The 22,756-nt window shown below is 44.9% G+C and overlaps 2 protein-coding genes and 1 long non-coding RNA gene across 8 annotated transcripts in view; 1 reads left to right on the plus strand and 2 right to left on the minus strand.

The window, feature by feature from the left end:
• The window catches only part of SRSF4 (serine and arginine rich splicing factor 4), a 31,080-nt gene extending 24,430 nt beyond the window's left edge, over window positions 1-6,650 (minus strand). The window contains exon 1 of the mRNA XM_072609616.1: window positions 6,357-6,650. Within this exon, the coding sequence (XP_072465717.1) occupies window positions 6,357-6,463 (107 nt within the window). The 5' untranslated portion in view covers window positions 6,464-6,650. The remainder of the gene's footprint in view (window positions 1-6,356) is intronic.
• Window positions 6,651-6,673: 23 nt separating this feature from the next.
• LOC140504543 (uncharacterized) lies at window positions 6,674-15,328 on the plus strand. Of its 2 annotated transcripts, none has more exons than XR_011967142.1 (2): window positions 6,674-7,441; window positions 10,910-15,328. It is a non-coding gene; the product is annotated as an uncharacterized lncRNA (long non-coding RNA). The 2 variants fall into 2 exon arrangements; XR_011967143.1 differs by having other exon boundaries at window positions 11,763-15,328.
• Window positions 15,329-19,734: 4,406 nt separating this feature from the next.
• MECR (mitochondrial trans-2-enoyl-CoA reductase) overlaps window positions 19,735-22,756 on the minus strand; it is a 41,667-nt gene continuing 38,645 nt past the window's right edge. For 4 of the 5 annotated variants that reach the window (XM_072609617.1, XM_072609620.1, XM_072609621.1 and 1 more), the window contains 2 exons: window positions 22,653-22,725; window positions 19,735-20,126 (listed from right to left, as the gene is read on the minus strand). In XM_072609617.1, coding sequence (XP_072465718.1) covers window positions 19,969-20,126; window positions 22,653-22,725 — 231 coding nt within the window. In that variant the 3' untranslated portion in view covers window positions 19,735-19,968. Of the gene's footprint in view, window positions 20,127-20,474; window positions 22,245-22,652; window positions 22,726-22,756 lie in introns of those variants that run through there. The other variant, XM_072609619.1, reaches the window with a different exon arrangement.

Here is a 22,756-nt window from a genome sequence, read left to right on the forward strand (position 1 = left end):
TCCAAAAATCAAATAATATCTTGGATTTATCCAGCACTTGTCTTCTAAGAAGTGATAAAAGCTTCACGTATCCCATTTATTCATATGACACCCCTGTGAGGTAGAGAGGGGGAGGGGAGCACATATTATCCTCATGTTACAGATGGTTAAGCTGAGGCAGTTAGTGCTTAAAAATGACTTGCCCAAAAATCACACTGCAAGTCAGTGGATACACCAGGTCCAAGTTGCAAGTGTCTCAATTCAGTCCTTTATCCACAATGCTTGATATTTTAAATATCTTAATGTTTTAATTTGGTACTTGACTCCTGGAATAATTTTTTTTTTTTACAATGGAAATAAGAGACACTAAAAATATTTTAAGCAACAAGAATATATTTTAATAGTGATTTTTAAAAAGTCACTAGGTTCAAAATTTATACTATGAAAACAACTTGAAGAAAGACTGCCCTACAAGTCTTAGGAGATGTCACCTAATAATGACAGAAAGATATACTAACAGACTAGCAGCTTGTCATTGATCTCATGATGAGCTATTCTTTTACCTATTAATGACACAAGATAAAATGCCTGAGCATTCTATGGCCCCTACACTAGAAGCAGGGCTTCCAAGGACAGTAGTCAGGTCAGATTTGAATGAACTTATCTTCCTCTATTAAAATACCAATGAACCGTACAAAATACACCTTCAGGAATCTAGCTTCAATTTTAACTCTAAACAACAGAACTGGCCAAACCCTTCATTAAGTGAAAAGTTTCAAAGTGGTTCTTAGGTATTATAATAAAATTACAGAGAACCAAATGCCCTAATTTTCCTGCACACACAACCATGTCATTTCTGCTCATGTTGGCTCAGAATGACATCCTAAGCTACTCCTTAGGATGAAGTAACACACGAGCAACATGAAAAGGAGTACAAGGACCCCACTGGCAAGTCTTTGCATTCCCCTTGGACATTGCTTCTGTCCCACATCAACTTATTGTATCACTGCCATAAAAAAAAAAAAAATCAATTATTAAGTTATCTGTTATTTTCAGGGAAGTCAATTACTCATCATGATTAATCACATCGTATAACCTGAGTTAACCAAAATCAAACTAACTTGATTGCTCAATCATAATTTTGCTTTTGCTGAACCTGACCTGTACAAAGGAGCAAAATAACAAAAACTAGGTCACATTAAGGATTACACACACATAAGCAAACCTCTCCAAGATATCCTGGCCTTGGGGCTAGCAGATTCAGACCACTCTCTTATACATACTATATATATATATTACATACAATGGTCACTGTTGCTCAAGGTGACCCTAAGGTATGGCAAAATCCTCAATGAAAAGTTATACTCTACTTAGTAAAGGCAGGAAAGTGTACTAAAACATTTAAGACAAATTCTTAACAATGTGGATTTGCTAACTAATTCTCAGTTAAAATTAATGAAACAAAACACTGTACTCTGAGACTTCTGGTTAATCAAGAATCATGGCAGTATGAAACGGATCCTCGAAGTGCTGGCTAAATCTCTTCCTTGAGAAACATACTGAAAATTCTTTAATTCGTGTCTTCAGTTAGTGAACAATGAAAACCCACTCATTTTCAGGTTTACTCTTTTCCAGCGGCCAGGTGGTTAAGATAATCTGTAAACACTGAGAAGAAACAGAAAAAACCCTATAGACACACATTCCAGTCACTAGTAATTTGCTAAGGGCTACTAAAAATATTGCATCAAGTTTAAAATAAAGATGTAACAGCTATCTTGGAGACTACTCTGGTACTAAAGTTATCTATACATGTCACTTGCTGCTTTGAATGGAACAACTAGCAATCTCAACAACCTATTGACTAAAAAATGCTGGCACTTTGTGAAGATACTTTAAACTGTTGTTTAGTTTGTGGCAAATCCACTCATAAACACACTAAGTAAAGGTAGATGTCATTGTATGTCATTAACTGAGTTTAAGCACAACATTTAGAAGGTAGCACAGCCACAGAATTCAGGTCTTTCACTCAGAGAACACTCCAAAGTTTTCTGATGGTGATGCAACTTTTAAGAGCAGGCTGAGTTTCGTTTGCTCCTCGGTCAACAGAAGTTCTCCATTCTATCAGTAAGAAGGGTGATTAAAAACTAACAACAAAAACTGCAGCAAACAAGCCAATCTCACCTCCTCCCCCTCCCAGCACTACAAAAACAAATTCTGCTAAATGCTGGAAAAGAAAGCTATCTTTGCTGTTAGTATTCAGCTTTCCTGATGTACATGCCAGTCATAGCAGATACAGTGTTGGACAAGGAATAAGAAAGACCTGGGTTCAAATCCTACCTCTGACACTGAGTAGCTGGTTTTGAGCCTCAGTTCCCTCACCTGTAAAATGGGGGCAATACCTGTAGTACCTAATTCACAGGGTTATTTGTGAGGCTCCAATAAGCCCATTTAAATAAAGGATTTTGCAAACTTTAAAGTGTTATAGAAATGTCAGCTATTATGATTTTTCAGACTCTCACAACCCATGAGCACAGAGCATTGGGAACCACTTTGGAGGAGCTGGTACAAATGGATGAGAGTCCAAGGAACCTGGTAGGGTCTAGAATGGTTTTGCCTGAAAGGAGAATGTACCCACAAGCTCACAGGCACTCCACAACTGGGTCAATCTAATACTAGATCCCACAGGTTTTGTCTTCAAATGGAGAACTTTTCTGAGTGCAAGGTGGGAGGGATCAAGTGGTTTAACATGGCATAAACTAAAATGTGCTGTTGCCCAGGTCTGCTGGTATACCAAAATGGCAGGCACAGAGCTGCTTCGATCCTCCTCCTACTCCCCTTCAACACTAATTAAAGGAGCTCTGACCTCTACTTCCTAAGTTTTGTATACATTTTGTAAAATGAAAATTTCCATGCTTCACTAGTACTAAAGTTTCCCCTAGTTTTCAAAATTAATTTCCTAATGCCACCCAAAATTTGAGATGGTGAAGATGGAATTTTTTGTTTCTCTTTCAAAATTAATTTTGTCCTTCCTACCCATAATCCTCCTGCTAGGAAGCACTCATTTTCCTAGCACCCACACCCATAAACTTGCAATTTAAGGTTCTCTTTTCAGTCGATTATGCAGAGGCTGCATACACAGTACAATGGGAAAAAGCACAAAGGAGAAACCTGCTTCTACCCCCAGCTATGTAACTCTAGGCAAGTCACACCACCTCAAGTGCAAACTGAGGGTAATATCTGCACCAGCTGCCAGCAGACCAAAATTGTTGTGAAGAGGAAAGCACTTGAAATTTTGTAACTTTCGAGTACTATGCTAAGATGATAATTTATTACTACTTACTAATCATCCCATTTCTTCCCTTCATACTAACTCTTTCCTTGCTGAGTTGACTGCTACTTTTACCCCCTAATCTAGGGTCAACTCTTGCCTAAACTATGGCCCTACTGTTGGTCTCATCAAGTTCTCCTTTCCTCCGTGTTCCTCAGTCAATATTGCTCTTGTTCTATATACCGGCTGATGGCTTTCTGGTTTTTCAACGAATATTAATTTCAATTACAAAGATGACTAGTCCTTCCTTAGATCACCCTTCATTTACTTTTAAATTTCTGGGGATTTAATTCTCACCTCTCCCCAATCACCAAAGTTTTCTCATAGAATAGGGAGTGCCTATGTAATGACAAGGATGAGAGACCAGAAGACTTGGAAGCCCACAGTGAGAGAGGTTTCTAAAACCAGATCCATTCTTTTTGAATATCTTACTTTCTTAACATCTCTACTCTCGAATGAATGCCTTTAGATTACTATGTATTACTGTTTTTAGTAAAACCTAAAATAACAGAGTTTAAGGTTTGCATTCATTCATAATTTTGATGTCCAAATCCTCTACAGATTTATTTCAACAAATTCTGCTCTACTAGTATCCCACAATTTCTCTTGTCAAGCTATTTTATTGGCTGACTCAGATTTGGCTCCTTTTTGATACAGGCTCAGTGAAGTTTCCCACAATTTCTTAAACTAAAAGTGATCTCTTCCTGTTCAGATCTCAAGGTACACTGTAAATGTGTCCTCCCTCCCCTACTGGATTACTGGCATAGCCCATATCTTATTTATTTTATCTCTTTCTACACTGAACACAATGTGTTGAACAAAGCAGATGTGTAAAGAAATGTTTGCTCTTGTTCTCATCTCACCTAAGGATTGTTGATCAGAGACTCCAACATGCCCGGGGGAGAGCATATTTCTCACAGCACCTCCTCCTCTCCAAGTCAGTAGTACATAATGTTTACCTCTGCATTATAACAATGTTCACATCTTAACTCTAAAAGGCAGCTTGATGTAGTAGATAAAATGCTGGATATAGAGAAAAAGACCTAGATTGATTCTAACATACTTAACAGCTTTATGATCACGGACATGTCATTTATCTCCTCAGAGCCTCAGTTTCCTTATCTGTAAAATGGGGATAATACTTGCCTCACCTACCTCACAGGGCTGTTGTGAGAAAAAGTGCTTTGCAAACCTTAAACGCTATGTAATTGTGGGCTATTATTATTATTTGAACTATATATTGAGCTCTATATGAAAGCACAGTCATCCCTCACTGTTCTATACTCTCACATAATACTGTATCAGTGCTGTATATACACCCTGTTGTGTAACATCAACAAAACCGGTCAGAAGAACAGTCTGAACAGCGCACTACCAACTCACCCCCTGTATCATGTAGGAGCTCAAAAAGGTATCGACCAAAAATCATGTATTTTTTTTTCAGCTGCTTGAAAGTAAGGGGGAGACCTATGACCCGATCCCAGTTAAATCTCCTTAATGGTACTCACTCAACTTAGCTGGACTCTGTAAAAAGCATTGAAACATTAACCTGATGCATCAGCCCAATTCACACTAAGAAATATTCATTAGCCTGACCAAGAACACACATGCGATAAGTCTTAAATCCTCAAAGATCTCCTCTATACAAAAGGGCAATTTTATTTAACTATGTATGAAGAGAATGACCAACATTTTACCAATGAATTTTCTCCCAGATGATTCCTTTTCATTATCACCTCCCAGTAAACTTTTAAACTCACAACTATTTTGTAGTATCTAAGAGCAACCAATTTTTCCACAATATGAAATCTATATTTAACTATCTTTCAGAATCTATCAAGTAACAGCTGCTAGTATTACATGAAGGAATAAACTGCAGGCACATTAGACTCGTAGCAAAGGAATAGTTCATTCCCTGCCCTTTTCCCCCACCCTTACCCAGGTATCCCTGGAAAGCTAACTTTCAGAGACTAAATGAAGTCAAAGTCAAGTTTGTCTTTTCATTTTTATATAGTTTCCCTCATTCCCAAGTCCTACCATTCACATATTCTTACATAAATGTTGTAAGTCCCTGTTTTTTCCCCTCGGTTCTCACTTCAGTAAATTCAATCCCTGTACGCTTCACATAGCCTCTTCACATTTTAACTCCTGATCTAATAAACTTTCTTCTGGATCAGTTTTGCCAGAACGAACCATTAAAAATATCCTTTCAGGCAGCTCTTTGGGGGCCAGTAAGTTTAAAAAATATTCAAAAGTGTGCCCCTTAGTCCCATTACAGACAACAGCCGAGTTGGTTATTAAAAGCAAATCATCTAACCATAAGCACTCTTCAGTAACACTGGAGAATTCAAACACAGGTAGCAAGGAGACTCTGAATGGAGCTTTTAAAGAGAAGGAGTTAAGATGATGATTTACCCTGGGAAGGGAATGGTGAGGGCTTTCGTCCCAGCAGGGCCATACTTTGGTAAAGTGTCACTAGACTAACTGGACACGAGTCTCCCGCCCAAATGAGCGTGGCACATGGCAGGTCTACCAGGGCCTCCCTGCCAGAGGTCGCTTGCCCCGGGATGACGCGTGGTGACCCGTCTGATCCGTTATTCTGGGGGGAGTTGAAAAGGGGACAGGAAGTCCTAGCTGTTGATTTCCAGCGCGCCTCGGGGCGCAGGGAGCTAGCGCTCACCTACTCCCCGGCAAACGAAGCACTACGGTCCCCCCACCCCGGTGCTCCCCTCCTCTGCTCTCCTCCGCCCCGGCCCCCCCGGCCTGCTTCCTTTTATCCCCATCCCACCCAGATCCCAGGTCCTCCGGGCCGCTCCCCATCCCTTCCCCCGCCCGCCCCGAGCCTCCGCTCCGCGCAGGCGCAGTCGGAACCCGGGGCCTACTCCGGCCCCCCGAGGCGCCGCGGCGGTGGCGGCGGCAGCGACAGGGCCAGGCGGTCCAGTGGCCGGCCCCTCGCGCGATCCGCCCCACGGCCTCCCCGGCGTTCTGGGGCCCGACTCCCCCGCCGGCCCCGGCCGGCTCTCTCCCGCCATTTCGCCGCCCGCCTCACCCGTTCTTCAGATCCACCTCCAGGATCTTCCCGTAGCCCTTGAAGAACCGCTCCACGTCCCGCTCCCGAGCCTGGTAGCTCAGGCGGCCAATGTAGACCCGCGGCATCCCGGCGGCGGCGGCGGCTTCACCCACCCCACCCCCTCAGGCGGCGGCCGGCTGGCTGTCCGCGACGAGGCTGGAGCGCGGCGACGGCAACAGCGACCGCGGGGCGACGACGGCGGCAACGGGCGGGCGGGCGGACGCAGCCGAATCCGGGAGACGCACGCGAACACGCAGCGCGCGCGCCGCCGCGAGCCCTCCTGGCCCCGCCCCTCGCCGTTTCCTAAGGGGAACGAGGAGAGAGAGCAGGAAGAGACGCGCGCGTGCCCGCGCCGGCCTTCCGCTCGGGTCAGAGAGCGGAGGGAGGGACGGAGGCCACGTGACTGTCAGCCCTCCCTGCCCCTCCCCCTCCTCCTCCCCGGGCACTTCCGCAAGCGGGCTTCGGCCGCCGGGCGAGCCTCGCCTGGGGCGGCCGCTGCTTCCAGCTCTCCGCTCTTCCAGACTCGGCAGTCTCTTGCTGCCGGGGTGCGGGGGTCCCACGGCCGCCCCCGAGGCGCATGCTCCTTCAGCCTCTGCTCGAATCCTTCCACCGATGGGGAGCTCCCCCGCCGCAGGAGCCCGTCCCGGGCCCTCTGACCAGGGCTCGGTTCGATTCCTCGCAGCTTATTTAAGACGGTTCCCTTGGAGTCCGTGGGGGCGGTGGAAAGACTGCGGCCCCCGGAGGAGGTCCTCGGATGGGCCGCGCTGGGCCTGGCGCCGTTTCCTTCTCAGTCAGTGGAGGGGCTGGTCTTGGATGCCAGCGTGTGCTGCCCGCTGTGGATCGAGCCCAGGACCGGGAGCAGGAAGGCGCTTGCTGGCCGTGGGCCCTGGCTGTCTGTGTCCTCAGCCGTCAAACGGGGATCATGGCAGCACCCACCTCCCAGGGCGGCGGTGAGCATGAAGCCGGAGAGGACTAGCCGCTCCTGATTTAAGGGTTACAGAGGACTCTACCACATCTCATTTTATCTTCAGTCCGGAAGCGCCTCTATTTTACAGATAAGGAAAGTGAGTCAAGCAGAAATTAAGTGACTTGGCAAGTCACACAGCTAGGGTTGGGCAGGATTTGAACTCAGGTCTGGCTGACCCTGGGCCAAACTCTCTCAGCCAGCAGTCCCTAGTGAGGCAGTATCTGAAATATTGTGCTCAGTCGGTGCCATTACATTTTGGGGTGCACACTGAGAAGCTGAGGGAGGATAGCCATATAGCTCAGTGGAAACAGTGCCCAACTTGGGGTCACTGGATCTTAGTTTGCATCCTGGATCTGCCAGTTACTACTTGTGTGACCTTGGGCAAGGTATTGACCTCTCTGGACCTAAATTTCCTCATCTGACAAATGAAGGTTTTGAATTAGTTGTCCTTTAAGGGTGATTAATTAATTAGTCAACAGTTCACCTTGTTCAGTCAGTCCTGTCCCATTCGAAACCCAGTTTGGTTTTCTTGGCAGATACTGGAGTGAGTTTGCCTTTTTCTTCTCCAGCTCACTTTATAGTTGAGGAAGCTGACGCAGATGGAGGTGAAGTGATTTGCCCAGGGTCACCCAGCTAGGAAGTGTCTGAGGCTGATTTGAACTCAGGTCCTGACATCAGGGTTGGTTCTCTATTCACTGAGAGCCCTAGCTAAGGCAGTTAGGTGGTGGAATGGATAGAGCACTGGCAATCTGGCAGAGGCTAGATCCCCACCTATATGTGAGACTTTGTTCTGCAACTCTGAGCCTCTGTGAATATTCCTCATGTCTCTCCTCTGCTCCCATGTGTCCCTTCCCATGTTTAGAAACCCTGCTCACCTCCAGGGAGCATTCCTTGATTTCCAGTTTGGGCTTCCTTTCATCATTCCCAGTCCCTTTCTTCATTCTCCTTTGCCTACCTCCCCAATCACCTGCCTTTTTCTATTTTGTGTTGGTCTGGTGAGCATGTACACGTAGAAGCTTGTCTTCAACCTGCCTGTCAGGATCCGTCCTAGCAACTCTTCCTCGTTAGACCTGAAGAGAAAAATCTCTATTCTGTATTCACCTAAGTATGTCCTTGTCTCCCTCAGGAAGCTCTTTGTGAGTTGGGATGTTTTATTCGTTCTGTTGGTACTTGGCACGTAGCAGGTGTTTGATAAGATAGAGACTTTGTCAAGATCATACAGAACGTGGCCAATTAGGATTCAGACCCAAGTCCTTTGATTTTAAATCCAGCCCAAGGCAGGGCTGTGGGGTGATAGTCTATCATAGTGGAACAGGAGTCAGGAGCCCAATCTTTCACCTTAGGAGAAAGGTCTCCCTGATCTTTCTGTGGCCTTGGACACTTGATCACCTTTCTTGTAAGTTTTGCTGACACTCTCCTGGTTCTCCTCCTACTCTCTGCTCCTCAGTCTCTTTTGCTGGTCATGCCCACTAACCCTGGAGACCCCAAAGGCTCTGTCCTGGCCCCTCTTCTCTTCTCCCTCGATATGATATCACTCAGTGATCTTATGACCTGTCACGGATTTGTTATCTCTATGCTGACCATTCTGAAGTCTGTTTGTAAAATCCCCAGTCTCTCTCTTGACCCTCAGTCTGGAATATCCAACTGCCTATTAGATATCTCTAATTGGATGTCTAGGAGACATCTTAAATTCAGTGTGTCCAAAACAAAGGTTTTACTCCTTAAATTTCCCTCCCTTCTTGTTATTGTGGAGGGCAATGCCTTTCTCCCATCCCTCAAGCTCTTGGACTTCTCACTAACTCTCCCCTCCCATTATCCACTCTGTTGCCAAGGCCTGTCCATGTCACCTTTGCCCCTTCTCTGCTTCAACACTGCACCAACTCTGGTGCAGGCCCCTATCACCTCAGAGCCCACTCCAGTTCCATGCTCCATTCAGCTAAGTGTTCTTCCTAAAATATATCACTTAACCTCAGTGGGTCCCAGGATCTGCAGGATCAAATAGAACATTCTCTGGTTTTTAAAGCCCTTCATGACCTGACTCCTTCCTGCCTCTCTCATTCCTTCATGTGTTAATCCCTTTCACATTCTCTACAGTCCAGTGACATTGGTCTCCTTACTGTTCCTTGAACAAGACATTCTACTGGGCATTTCCATTGGCTGTCCCCAAGACCTGGAATGTTCTCCTTTCTCATCTCCATCTCTAGGTTTCCCTGACTGCCTTTGAGCCTCAGCTACAGTCCCATGTTCTACAAGCAGTCTTTGCTAGACCTCATTAGCTCTGTGTGTTCTCCCTGAGACTACCCCCCCATTTATCTTGTGCAGTATATAGCTTGTTTGCACAAAGTTTTTTGTATGTTGTCCCCTCCCCCCCCCATTAGACAATGCGCTCTTTAAAGAAGGGGCTGTATGCAGTTCTCTTTTTTGGTAGGGGATGACTCTGGAAGGGCAGGGAAGGGAGCATTCTAACTATATCCTAGAGATTAGGTGCTGTGAGCTGGTACCTGAATCCTCTCCTGACTCACCGCCTCAATCCGAATGCCAAGCTGGAGACTCAGCACTCAAGGCCAGAAGCCCTGGACGGGGTGGAGAAGGAGATCTCCTCCCTCTGCCCTTGCTCTCATGGGCTGGCCTTCTGAGACCAAGGAAGCCATATGGAACAGTACAGTGGGAGTGTCAGAAGGTCACTCAACAAAACCAATCTTCTCCCTTCTCAAGTGCCTGAAACTTAAAAAAAAAGCACTGCAATGTCAGAGTTGGAACATAAGACCTCCATCTGGTCCAATCCCCTTACTTTAAAGAAGAGGAGACCTAGTTCTTCAGAGGGGGAATGAGGGCATTACAGTGTTACAGAGGACATGTGGAGCTGGGCAAAGCCTCTGATCCCCAGATATGTGACCATGGACAAATCACTTACCTCTCTCCGCATCCAGGCTGCCTGTACAACACTACTTGGTGTTGAAGTGCCTAGCGCCCTGGACGCAGAGTCAGAGACCTGAGTTCAAATATGACCTCAGTGACTTGCTAGTTAGGTGATCCTGGGCAAGGCACTTAACCCCTGTATGGCTCCGTTTCCTCAACTGTAAAATGGGATAATCATAGCCTCTATCTCCCAGGGTTGTTGTGGGGACCAAATAACATTTGAAAACAGCCTAGCACAGTGCAAACACTATATAAATGTTAGCTGTTATTATAGAAATGAACAGTCCTAAAGACTTTTACAAAATGAATGAAATGAGAACCAGAAGAATTACTATAATAAAACACCATAAAGACAACTCTGAAAGCTGTAAGGATGCTAATCAATCCCGTGCCCATCTATGAGTCCAGAGGATGAAATCTATTTTCCACCTCCTGACAGAGGTGCAGAAATTCATGGATGTATAGGTATATGTATATATATATATATGTATATATATACATATATATACATATATATATGTACACACATATATATACATATAATATATAATATACACGTGTATATATATTTACACATAAACAAGGGATTTTGTTTAGCTTGGCTATAATTGTTACAAGGTGTTTTTCTTTTTCTCTTTTGTTCCAGTGGAGTGGTGAAGACAAGGGAGAGAGAAAATGGATTTCTCTGATTAAAATAAAAAAGACACTTAAATATAGATATTGGGGGCTCCAGGTGTAGAATGTTGCAAGCACTTTCAGATGAGGCCACAGTACTGTCTGATTGATTTTACTTTTTTTTTTTTTTAATAAAAGAACTCTCATGGTGTGTGTGTGAGATCTGGAAAAGGCTGTAATGTCAAAACAATTTTTTGCTAATACAACTTAAAAAAAAAAAAGATAAGTTGCAGGGCCAGAATTCCAACTCAGATTGTTTGGCTTCCAATGTAAGATTCATTCCACTATTCTGCCCTGCTGTCAATATTAAGAACACACAATAGGCAGAGGTAGGGGACTGTTGATGAGCAACATTGCCCAGACAGGCAGACTTAGCTGAGGTATTATTTGCTGAACTTACTTTCACCCTCCATTCCTTCCTCCCTTTCTTCCTCTTCTTTCCTCTCTCCCTCCCTTCCTTCCTTCCTGTTGTGTAGGTGAATGGAAGCCATGCGGGGGTACTCCAGATTTGTCAGACTGCTACAGTTAGCTTAGCTATAAGGGATGGCTCTCTGGGTAAGGGTGAAAGAAGGGATACATTTGGAAGTGAATGATACAAAAACAAAAGGTATCAGTAATATTTAAAAAAACAAAATAGTAGAAGCTCACTGTTAAATAGTTTCCTCTGTCTGCTCCTTTCCCCCTCACTGGTATCATTCTAGGCTGAGATGGAATGTGATAATTGTGGGAAGGCTGACTCCACTGGGCCCTTCAACTCCCCTTCTCTCTTCTCTGCCATCAGACCTGAAACCCTGCATTTACAGCTTCATTTTTTTGTTTCACAGGTCAAGGGAGGAGATTCTGAAAGGGGAAGGTGGGTGGGACTAACACCAGATACACACAACCTCACTGACTTCTAAAAACTGTTCCTGTGACTCCCCCAGGTTAAGGGCAATACAGATGTTCTGAGGAAGAACCTTTCCCCTCTCCCTGCCCCTGACATGCCTCAGGGATGGAGCTGAATCCCTGGCCCTACCTCAGAACTGCATACATTCTATCATTCATCATATTAAGGGGTCCTATCCTAGGATTTGAGTGGTATGAGTTTGTAGTGAAGGGAAGAGAACATGAGCCTCTAGCTGTTGCTGCTGCCAATCCTGTCATCACAGAATCTGAGTTTGAGAGGATGTCTGCCAACATTTCACTTGCAGTCACAAGTCTTCCCAGGGGTAATTGTAAATATGAAGTAGGGCCTGGCAGGGCTCAGGTGCACCCCTCCCTTTGTGTTGCTTACTCTATAGTCTAGGAAGAGCCTGGGGAACCACTGCCACAGAGAGGGTCCAAGTGTCAGAAAAAGTATCCTTTAGCCTGGGAAGTTGGGGTTGGCCCCATCAAGCTAAGTCGTCAGGATTGGAGCTGGGGTCAAAGAGCAGCCAGTAGGCCAGGCTCAGGTCCTGCTTTCTTAGCGTCATCCCAGCCTGAGTCCAGGTTAGGATCTCCCAATCTGGTTTAGTCCTGCTCTGAGGAGGCATCTCCTAAGGCTCCTTGACTTGGGCTGTTTTCTCTACGCTCAGGATCTTTCAGCCCTCTTGTCCTCATCTCAGTGCAGAAAAGGGCATTAAAGTAGCTGAAACATCCAGTAGTCTATGTATCATTTCAAGCTCATTTGAAGTCTCATAATAATACTGGTTGGTAGAGTGCAAGCATTAGCCTTTAGAAGGCTAATGAAGCTCTGATGATGAAAACCCCTCAAAGCCCAATCCATCATCCATATCTCATGATGAGGGTGAAAAGGCAAAGTCAGCAATGCCATCTAGGATGATGTACAACCTCTGTGAACTCGGAGACTATGACATTTGGGGAGGCCTGAAAATCTCTGCCAATAGACTAGACTGACCCACTCGGCATGCCAGTATTCAGTACGTGATGAAACTTCAACAAATCTAAGAAATATACAGGGCAAATGAGGATAGTAAGCAAACTCTATTTGAAACCACTGTGATGATCATCTTGACCAGAACACAGCCGTGTCAATACTGTTCTTTCACATTCAGGTCCCCCAAAGGCAAGATACAGAGGAACAAATCAGAAGTACCAATACCTGACTCACTGGAAATGCTTTGGTGCAGATGGCGCTGATGAGGTCAGCTGAAAGCATGAATGCTTTTACTATGTTCCAATGCTATGTCAGAAGCAAAGTGAAAATAGATCTTATCAGTTGTTAAGTCAAGGGTTTCCTCCTGCTTTTTGTCCCCAGTGTCCTCAACTCCAATGGACTACGGACAAGTATGGGGCAGTTTAAAGAAAAGCCACATCCCTTGAGCTTTCTCAAAACAGGATTATGTAATCAAGGAACTACTAACTCTTGAGGAAGGAAAACAATGTAGACCTTCAAATCAATTAAAATCTTTACTTAATGCCGACTGAAGAAATTACACCTAATTGTACCTAGTAATGAAACAGACAAAGACAAGCAACATCTCAAATGATTTAGAAAAGGAGATGGGCAAACTTACACTGGAATTCCAAAAGCCCTTTTGGAGTTTGACAGCATGAATCTAAGTAGCAGACCAATTATAGATCCACATATCAATTTAAAAGAAGCTGGTATCTGCAATAACCACCATCAAGAGATCATCCTCACAATATTTGATGGAAAATGTAAAAACATTTTAGGATTTATGCCCAGTGGTACATGTGGCAGTCACTGCCATGGAAAGGTAGAGATATAAAGGAATACCTCTAAGGGCAGCCATCACCCATCACCATGGTGGAAACAACTGGAAAGAGTAATCAAGGATCTGTGGAAAAGCACTGCCGGGGTATGTCAATACTGTATTTAAATGGCATATGTAAAAGAAAACCTGAGTACCATATTGTCCAATTAAAACCTACGGAAGCGAATCTGGAAAAGAAAGGCACATCAGAAATGAGAACTTACCTTGACCAGTAATTGAAAGCAATAGTTAAGGTGACACAAAGGGTTAACATGGAGTAAAGAACAATATAAACAATTTAATATTAATTGAAAACTTTACAGCATCAATTCCCAAATTGTGGACCACAGATCTCTAGTGTTCCTGGGGTCAAAATTATTCTCCATAATAAGAGTAAGATGTTATTTGTTCATTAAAAATACTCCTCCCTTTTCTAAATACATATCCGTGTGAGACCATTTTTTTCATAGACCTTAATCCCAACAACATATTGAATGCAGAAGTATATATGAGAATTTGAATCTCTTCAAAGATTATCTAAAATATATAAAACAATGTCACTCTTCTCACTTAATTTTTTGGATAAAATAGTTATTTTGCATAAAAATATATTTTATCATGTGATAGATTTAGTATTTTAAAATGAATTTATATTTTTAAATTTATCGGTTTTAATTTCTAACATTGGTAAATATCAATGGATGTAATCAACAAAAACAAAAGCTCTTCATTATGAACAACTTTTAAGAGTATAAAAGGAGAGGGGGTCCTGAGGTTAAAAAATGTCCCACACCTTGAATTTGAAAATTTTATCAAATGAGAAACAGAAAACTTTACGTGCATCATGAATGTGACGAATGACAGATGATGTAAAAACAAGAGATCAATTAAGAATGCTTTGCAAATGGAATAGTGCTTTATTTAAGGTATTGTAAAACTCAGCAGGGTAGGGGTTAATGGGCACATGAGGAAAGGTGGTCCCTTATTTCAGGTAGGAGAACAGCCAGGTTTGAAAGTGACCAGTACAGTCAATGAAGGGCTGGCTGACAGCGCCATGCCTGTTAGTCCCCTGCTGAAGAGGAGTTCCCTTGTCTGCTACTTTGCCATCCCACACCTCCCTTAACCTGCTTTGCTGAGGGCAAATCTGAAAGGGTAGGCCTTCCCAGGCCCTTCTTGCCCTTCTCCCCTGTTTGCCATGATACCTGGAACCCCACAGCCACAGTTCCACAGGATCATAAATCTAATGCTGGAAGGGTCCTTAGAAGCTACTTAGTCCAACTTCCTTCTTTTACAGATTCGGAAACTGAGGCCTAGAGAGGTTAAGGGTCTCAAGGTTACAGGTAATAAGTAGGGATTTGAATCCAGTTTTCTGACTATGGATTTAGCATTCTTTTCATGGTTCCACACTGCCTTTATTCCTTTCGATCTGAGAGACTTGCACAGGAGGGGGAAGAAGAGATTCTGAAAAGAGGCAGGGGGCAGTCTCAGAAACAAAATTAACTCCTGCAAATTTCTCTCCTAGTCCCAACTCACCCTGGGTTAGTAGCAATCCTGATAGCCTGGGGATAAACACCGCCTTTAGCCCAGCTTCAACTACCCTGGGGTTTGAAGGAGGGGAGAGGTCAAGGGGACAGAGCATTATTTGTTGCTGTTAATTCCAATCTCTTCTTAAATCATCTGGCCCAATCCACAGCCAAGCAGGACCCCCACCTACAACACTCCTGACAATCCTGCTTCTGTATGAACAACTCCAGGGATGGCAAACTTGGTATCTCACTAGGTAGCTCATTCCACTTCTGAGAAGTTCTAACGGTTTATAACAACTGACATTTATGTAGCACTTCAGAGGCATCATCTCATTTGATTTTCACAACAACTCTTGAGGTGGGCACAACAGGTATTGTGAAATATTTCATTTTACAGAGAAGGAAACTGAGGCAGAGATTGATTTTTTTTGTCACTCATGATCACACAGCTGGTGTCGGTAGTAAGATATGAGCCCAGGGCTTCCTGATTCCAAGCTCAGTGCTGTACTGACCAAGATGGGTCGCCTCTTTTTGGGGGGCATTTTTCCCCAAATATGGGCTCAAAATCTATCTCCTTGTTCCTTCCACCCAACTGGTTGTAGCGGGAACAACTCTCTGGGGTCAAGTGCAAGTTTAATTATTTCAGGGAACAAGCCACTTGATCACATCTTTCTCCCACACTCAGTGCTGCCAATCACTGGGACTTTGGCCCCTAGCTTGGCCTTTCTTTGCCTTCCCTACTGCTCCCTTCTGTCAGCATCCGCAGGAACCTCAAGGTACTATGTTAATGAACTTTTCAAACACATTGGCCTCACCATTTCTGTCTTCCTAACTCCAGTGACCTCCATCTTCACCCCATTATACCCACCCATCTGGCATGGCAAGGCCATACTTTTGCAATTCCCCATCCTTTGGGGGAATGTTCAATGTCTGCTTCTGAGCAGATTAGAAACTTGTATTCCTGAGAGTGGATTTTCTTAGCTCGAGAGAAAGTCCCCACTGGAACAGAGAGTGTTCCTACAGAAGCTCATAGCATAAACAGGGTTGTACTCACTCCTCCCAAGATTAAGCATTCAGAAATTATACCTAGAGAAAGAAGGGTATTTCCTGGTAGATATTTCATGGGGGAAAGAAAAAAGGATGCCCTCATAGTTCCTGCATAGTAAGCATCCATCCTCTTGCGATAATGACACATAAATATAGGTCTCACAGGGAGGGGAATATTTATTCAGAACCTCTTAAAGGACGTTAAATCTTCCAAGGAAAATCCAAACCACAGGCTGGTATTAGGTGTCTCTGAGAAGAATGAGGGACTTAACTTTGGTCGACCTCAGTTTCCTTATTTGTAAAATTAGGGAGTCTGGCCTAAGGCAGGTGACCTCTAAGGTCTTATCCACCTTTAGACTGATGATTTTCAACTCACTTAAGTGGCACACTGAACATCATGCTGGATTTGAGGTCAAGAAAACTTGAGTTCAAATGGTGCCACAGAAACTTATTTAGCTGTTAACCAGGCAAGTCACTTAACCTCTCAGCCTCAGTTTCCTCCTCTGTAAAATGGAGATAATTAACACTGACCCCACAGGACTGTTGGACTGAATTTCTCAAATGTTTCTAACCTCTCTGATGTTTCATTGTGGTTCCCTAGACAGGCTGTTTCTTGAACTAATTTAACTTGGTCACGAAACAACTCAAGGCTTGAAATGTGTTGTTCTCTTTAAATAAATGCTTGTCTGAAATATGGGGAGTGGCTTCAGGACAGAGGTGCTTCACTTGGGCTGTGATTTTTTTTTTTAGTATTTTGATAATTGTACGTTAGTATAATTGGGTTTCCTTTGTAATTCTATGTATCTCATTCTATTCATTTAAAAAAATCTCATTCTATGAAGGGATCCATAGGCTTTACCAGACTGTTGAAGGGGTTGATGTCACAAAATGAAAAGGATTAAAGTCTAGTCAAGGCAAATGTGAAGAGAAATGAGAGAAAATTCAGATTTGTTCCACAAACTGCCATATGTAATGGGCATTTGGATACACACATCATTCCAGGTTTTGAAGGAGAAAATACCACCAGAAGTTTTGCAGAAGTCTCATTAAAATTTCATGGAACGCTGGAATCCCGTGCTATCACTGGAGAAATGTTTGGATATTATGAAGGCTCCTCTGACCTTCTCTCCTTTTCACTTCTTCCCCTTGGCTCTTATTTGCCCAAGGCTTCAGGACTCCAAATTAGTATTCCAACTGGGATCACTCTCCCTGGCCCTGCCTTCCATTTCCAAGAGTCTAAGGGATAGCTCCAGCTGGATGTCTCACTGACACTTGAAACACCAAATTCATCATCTTTCTCTCCAAATCTGCTCCTTTGATTTTTCTAGTCATTAACTTAGTTCCCCTCCCATGCCACCTGACGATATCCTGCCAATTCTGCCTCAGCCTCCTTTCCTTCTCATCATGACCGCCCACACCTTAGTCTAGGTCTCCATTTCCTCTTGCCCAGTGGCTGCAAAAGAATTCTAACTCTTCTCTTCACCTCCAGTCTCTCTCTTCCTGTCTATCCAATGTATACAGCTGGATGAATTTTCCTAAAGCAAAACTCTGATCAGGTTGTCTATTCAAAAACCTTCAATGGTGCCCACACAAATTCCAAGCATTTAACACCCTTTATGGTCTTATCCCAGCATATTTTCTGAGCTACATGTATCCTGACACTCCAACTAAACTGAGCATGAATGCAGAATTTCAAGAGTTGGAAGACACCTTGGTCACCACTGGAAGTCCAATCTGTACCCAGGCAGGAGTCCCTGCAATAGAACCTTCATCAATATAACCAAGTATTCATGTAGGCATTGTGACCTTCACAAGGAGGAGGCCCTTCCCCTCAGAGGAGCCGTCTGTAATGCTGCAAAGGTAATGATTAAGATGCTTCCAAGCTTAAAGCAAGATTATTCCCTTCTCCAGGTAAACACCCTGCTCCACCTTACCTTCAGATGCCATGACTCTGATTTGTTTCATCATCCTGGCCACCCTTTGGCTTATCAGTGTCCCCCTGAAACTAAACACAAGATTCTTTATATGTTCTTCCCAGAGCAGAGGACAGCAGGTCTAACACCTATCTCCTTAGTCCTGGATACTGTACCTCTTAATATGGTCAGCTTTTTTGGCTGTGTACTGAGGCCAAAGTCCGCAAAGACCCTTGGATCTTTTTCAGCCAATCATAATGATTGGCCATGCCTCTCCTACCTCACACATGTGAATGTGGTTTTGGAACACAAGCACCAGACTTTACATTCATTTCCACTAAATTCTTTTTAAAGATCTGTCCCAGCATTCTTGTTTAAAACCCAACTGCCAAGAACCTTTCATCTCCTTCCTGAAAACTCACAGCAATTTTTTACCTCTGATGGTATTATCCACTTTGTATTCTGGAGATCTCTGTGTTTACTTTGCCTCCCCAGTAGACAAGGAACTCCTGGAGGGCAGCTCCAGCTCACTTCTCAGTGAACTCCCCTCTGGGCACCTGACACAAGGTTCTTTGCACATTGCTTCAGTGTTTGTTGATGGGGAGATGCAAACACCAGGTGGGGAGGACTTTCCTGCTGTCAGTTCTAAAATGTAACTTTTCAGACAAGACGTTGCCTCCAGAGCTCTAGGGAAGGTGTTCCGTGAAGACTTGGTGCCACTTTCAGCTTTAGTAGCTAAGACTCTATGGAAACTCCACATACCCCCGTGCTCAGACTACACTCTGGCAGATGTCCCTGGAGCTCATCACACAAGGAAAGGTGGGAAACTGCCTTGCTTGTGCTACAGCAGGGGAGGACCCTTCTGCTCAGTCTTGATAACTACCTGAATCCTTCTGGGTTGAATTCATGTACAACTTCTCCCCCAAGTGAAGGTACTGAACCTTAGGGCTGTACTTAGGCCCTCAAAAGGGCAGGCATGGCTGGGGGGAGAGCAGAGGGAGTGGCCTCCCAATTCTAGCAAAGACTGACTCCTCTTCCACTTGGCCTGCAAGCATGTTCTTTCCCCCTAAGGCTTGGAGGGGGCTAGAGGTTTCAGGGGAACGAATACTGGCCTGGCTGGATAGAGCTTTACAGAAAACCCAGCAGCAATGTTACCAGGTTCAGTGTACTGAAGGAATACTAACCAGGCAGCCCTGAGTCTGAGACAGGTCACATAGGTCATGATGTTAAAAAACTGAGGAAGGTGGAAGGAGGTGAGGCAGACCCAGGGACACTGCTCTCCCCATCAAGACAGAGGCAGGGAACTAACTTTGTACCCACCCTCAGAGGGTGGACCAGCATCTAGGCTCTAGAGGACATATACTGAGGCCTCACCACCTCTGACTTCCAGGATTATGTCCTAGCCCTCAGCATAGCATACACATCCCCTACAGGTCATATGCCCACCTTGCTCCTAACTACAAAGCTCAGAGTTGGATCACACAGTGTCCTCCTCTGCAGACCAAACTTCTGGTACTTTTAAGACTCTCCATGCTGGGCAGTAAGTGGGGAAAAGCAAAAAGTGAGAACATGTGGATGCCTCCAGATGACCAGCAAGGAAAGCATTGCTTCCTGTTAAAGACAAGGGCAATCACACTTTATTAGTGAAGTCCAGGGCTGGTGCCCAGGCAATGGCTGAAAGGCCTATTTCCTGATTTCAGAATCAGGCCTGCCTTGGGGGGCAGCAATGTTCCAGAGAGAGGCTGTGGCAGAGACAACACCTGGCCAAGGGCTGCCACAGGACATGAGGGGCCTGCTGTGTCTCTCTACCACTGGTTCATGATACCAATTACTCATCCTCCTGGCTCATTACATGGTGAGAATCTGCTTTGAGGAAATGAAGGGCTTCATGGTGTTCTCCAGAGCTACCTGGTAATCTTGCAGTGGGATCTCTGAGCAGTTCGGAGCTGTGAGCTGCCCTCGGTGGATGAAGTCACACAGGGTGAGGATCATCTCCTTCAACTTGTCTGTGAGAGGAGGAGAGAGGATGGAGGAAGGGTCACAGGGCTCTGTAATGCAGAGCTAATTGTATGGGAAACTGAGACTGGAAGAAGGGAAGAAACTGGCTCACGATCACACAAGAATACAATAACTGAGGCAAGTTGGGAGCCCAGGCCCTCTCCTCTAAATTCAACGCTCCTTCAATTCCCCTACATTCAGATCTTCATCATTTTCTGTGTCAACTCTGGGGGAAAATCTAATGTAAAATCAGTACTGTCTTCAAATGACCTTTGAGGAAACTAGGAATTCCTTTAATCTGCCTACTTCTTCACCATGTTTTTTTTTTAAATCTAGTTTTCCCCCTTAAGACAAAGTCAATGTGTAAATTTATTTTATTTTGACTAAATTTGTTATAAGGGAAGACTTTTATTTTTTTGTGGGGAGAAAATGGTGGAGGAGAGATAAAAGAAAAAAGAAAGCAGAGAACTTCGATGAAACACGTAAAAACAATCCAGAAGAAAGGGGAAGGAAGTTCAGGAGGGAACAGAGACAAGCAGGGCAGTGAGGGCAACATTGTTAGATGCGACAGACTATTAAGGTCTGAAACTGCACTAAGACTTTTGGAGTCCAGCTCTGTTTACTTAAAACGACAAGCTGCAGGTAATGTTCATGATTAGAATTCTGTTTTCCTGCTCTTTATATATGGAAATACCCATGGTTTCTGTTAAGTTCACAATAACTTAAAATATTGGCTCATTTGCTTCTAAGGCATTAGTCATTTTCTAAACCTTGCCATGTCCACAGTGCCCTCCCCCCAAAGAGAGAAGGAAAAGCAACTGAGGGGGTGGCAGCTGCCCAGGCTTTTCTGCAGTCGATGGTTGCCCCCTTGCCTGGCCAGGCCCTCCTGGGCTCCAGAGATGGTCTGCATTTGTGACAGTTTGTGATGCTGGCATGAATTTGCCTGCTCCTCCTTCCCTGCAGTTTCAGGAGGGACACCTCCTCTCTATAAAGCCCCATCCCCTCCCATCTCCTAAGAGATCTCAAGGGGGAAGAGACAAATAAAACAGAAAGGATCAGCTGGACCAGCAGGGCTCTGGGGTGGAGGTCCCAAAGGCAGTGGTTGCCAATAGGACTTAGGCAAAACAACTTTGACAATGATGTGGACGGGAATGCAGCCTAGTGTGAGGTGGAGATTCAGGACACAGAGGAGGGAGGGGAATAAAGCATTTATACAGTGCCTATTGTGTGCCAGGCACTGGGCTAAGTGCTTCTACAAATGTTACAAGATTTTACAGTTGAGGAAACTGAGGCAAACAGAGGTGAAGTGACTTGCCCAGGATCATCCAGTTAGGAAGTGCCCAAGGCCAATGTTCTTGGCTCCAGGCCCAGTGCTCTATCCACTGTGGAAGCCTCTGGCTTGTCAGTGGGGTACACTGCCTGGGCACCCCTCCCCCTGAAAGGCAGCATGCAGTAACAGATTAGAATACCAGATGGCAGTAACAGACCTGGGTTCACATTGAGGCAAATTTTTGCCCTCTATGAGCCTCAGTTTCCTCATCTGGAAAATGGAGAGAATTGCCTGTGAAGTCCTTACACTCCATACCTTCCAGAGTCACTGGGAGGAGCAGCTGAGACGGCACACAGAGCTCTTTGTCTCCAGGACAGGCAGAGTGAATGGCACTGTTATCAGCACCATGCATGATGCCAGGCGCATTGGCCGGGTCAGACCACAGGAAAGCAAACCCAGATCAGGGCAGGATGCCTCCAACAGAGCAGGGAGGGGAGGAAAGAAGAACTATGGGCCTGGGGCTGTGCTAGCTGCTTCCTGGGGCGCCCAAGGCCCTCCTGCGACCATAGGAACTAAGCCCCCCAATCCACAGCCCCCAGTCTGCTTTCCTCTGTACATCTTTCCCTTGCACTTGGGGTTTATAGGGTTAGCCTTGGGTTTTAGGAAGAGACAGGAGGAGGGTAAGCAAAGGCCAGCTGGGTACACATTTCCCTTGGCTCTAATGCTTCGGTGTAAGTTCAAGCTCACTTGCTGGGAACCTAACAATCTCAGGTTCTGGTCTAAGGTGCTTCCTGTGTGGTAGGTTCATTCTGCCCCTGAAGAATGGAAGGAGTTTTTGTCTTTGCATCTCCAGCACCTGGTACAGAGGAAACAGGGATGAGAAATGGCCCCGTGATTCTGATTATAGGGAACTCTCAGGTGAGGAAAGGTCCTCTGCTAATGCCATAAATGCCATCCTCTCTGCCATCTCATGATTTTAAAGTGCTGCCTACGACAAGAAGATGGTGAGTGTTTTGCTTAGGGTTACGTATCCAGGCTGACAGAAGTGGGACTTGAACCCAGGTCTTCTTGCCTTTACACCAATGTTTCCTTCTCTCTGCCAGGCCTCCTTGTTGGCTGGCACACAGTAGGTGCTAAATGCTGACTGAACAACAGCAAAGAGTCACGTTCCCGTGGGGTCCAGCAGGCCTCCATGGGCTTCCCCAGGCACTGCCCAGTCATCTTATCAGCCCCTTGGCCTTAGCTTGGGTCATTCACCACTCACCTGTACCTTGGTCTTTCTTCCACTGAGTCATCCAGAAGCCCCGGAGCTTGAGGTCCTTAAAAATGAATGAGCTCTGTGGACACACAGAAGAGAGACTGAGGGCT

This window comes from Notamacropus eugenii, chromosome 5, assembly GCF_028372415.1.
Source record: "Notamacropus eugenii isolate mMacEug1 chromosome 5, mMacEug1.pri_v2, whole genome shotgun sequence".
NCBI lineage: Eukaryota > Metazoa > Chordata > Mammalia > Diprotodontia > Macropodidae > Notamacropus > Notamacropus eugenii.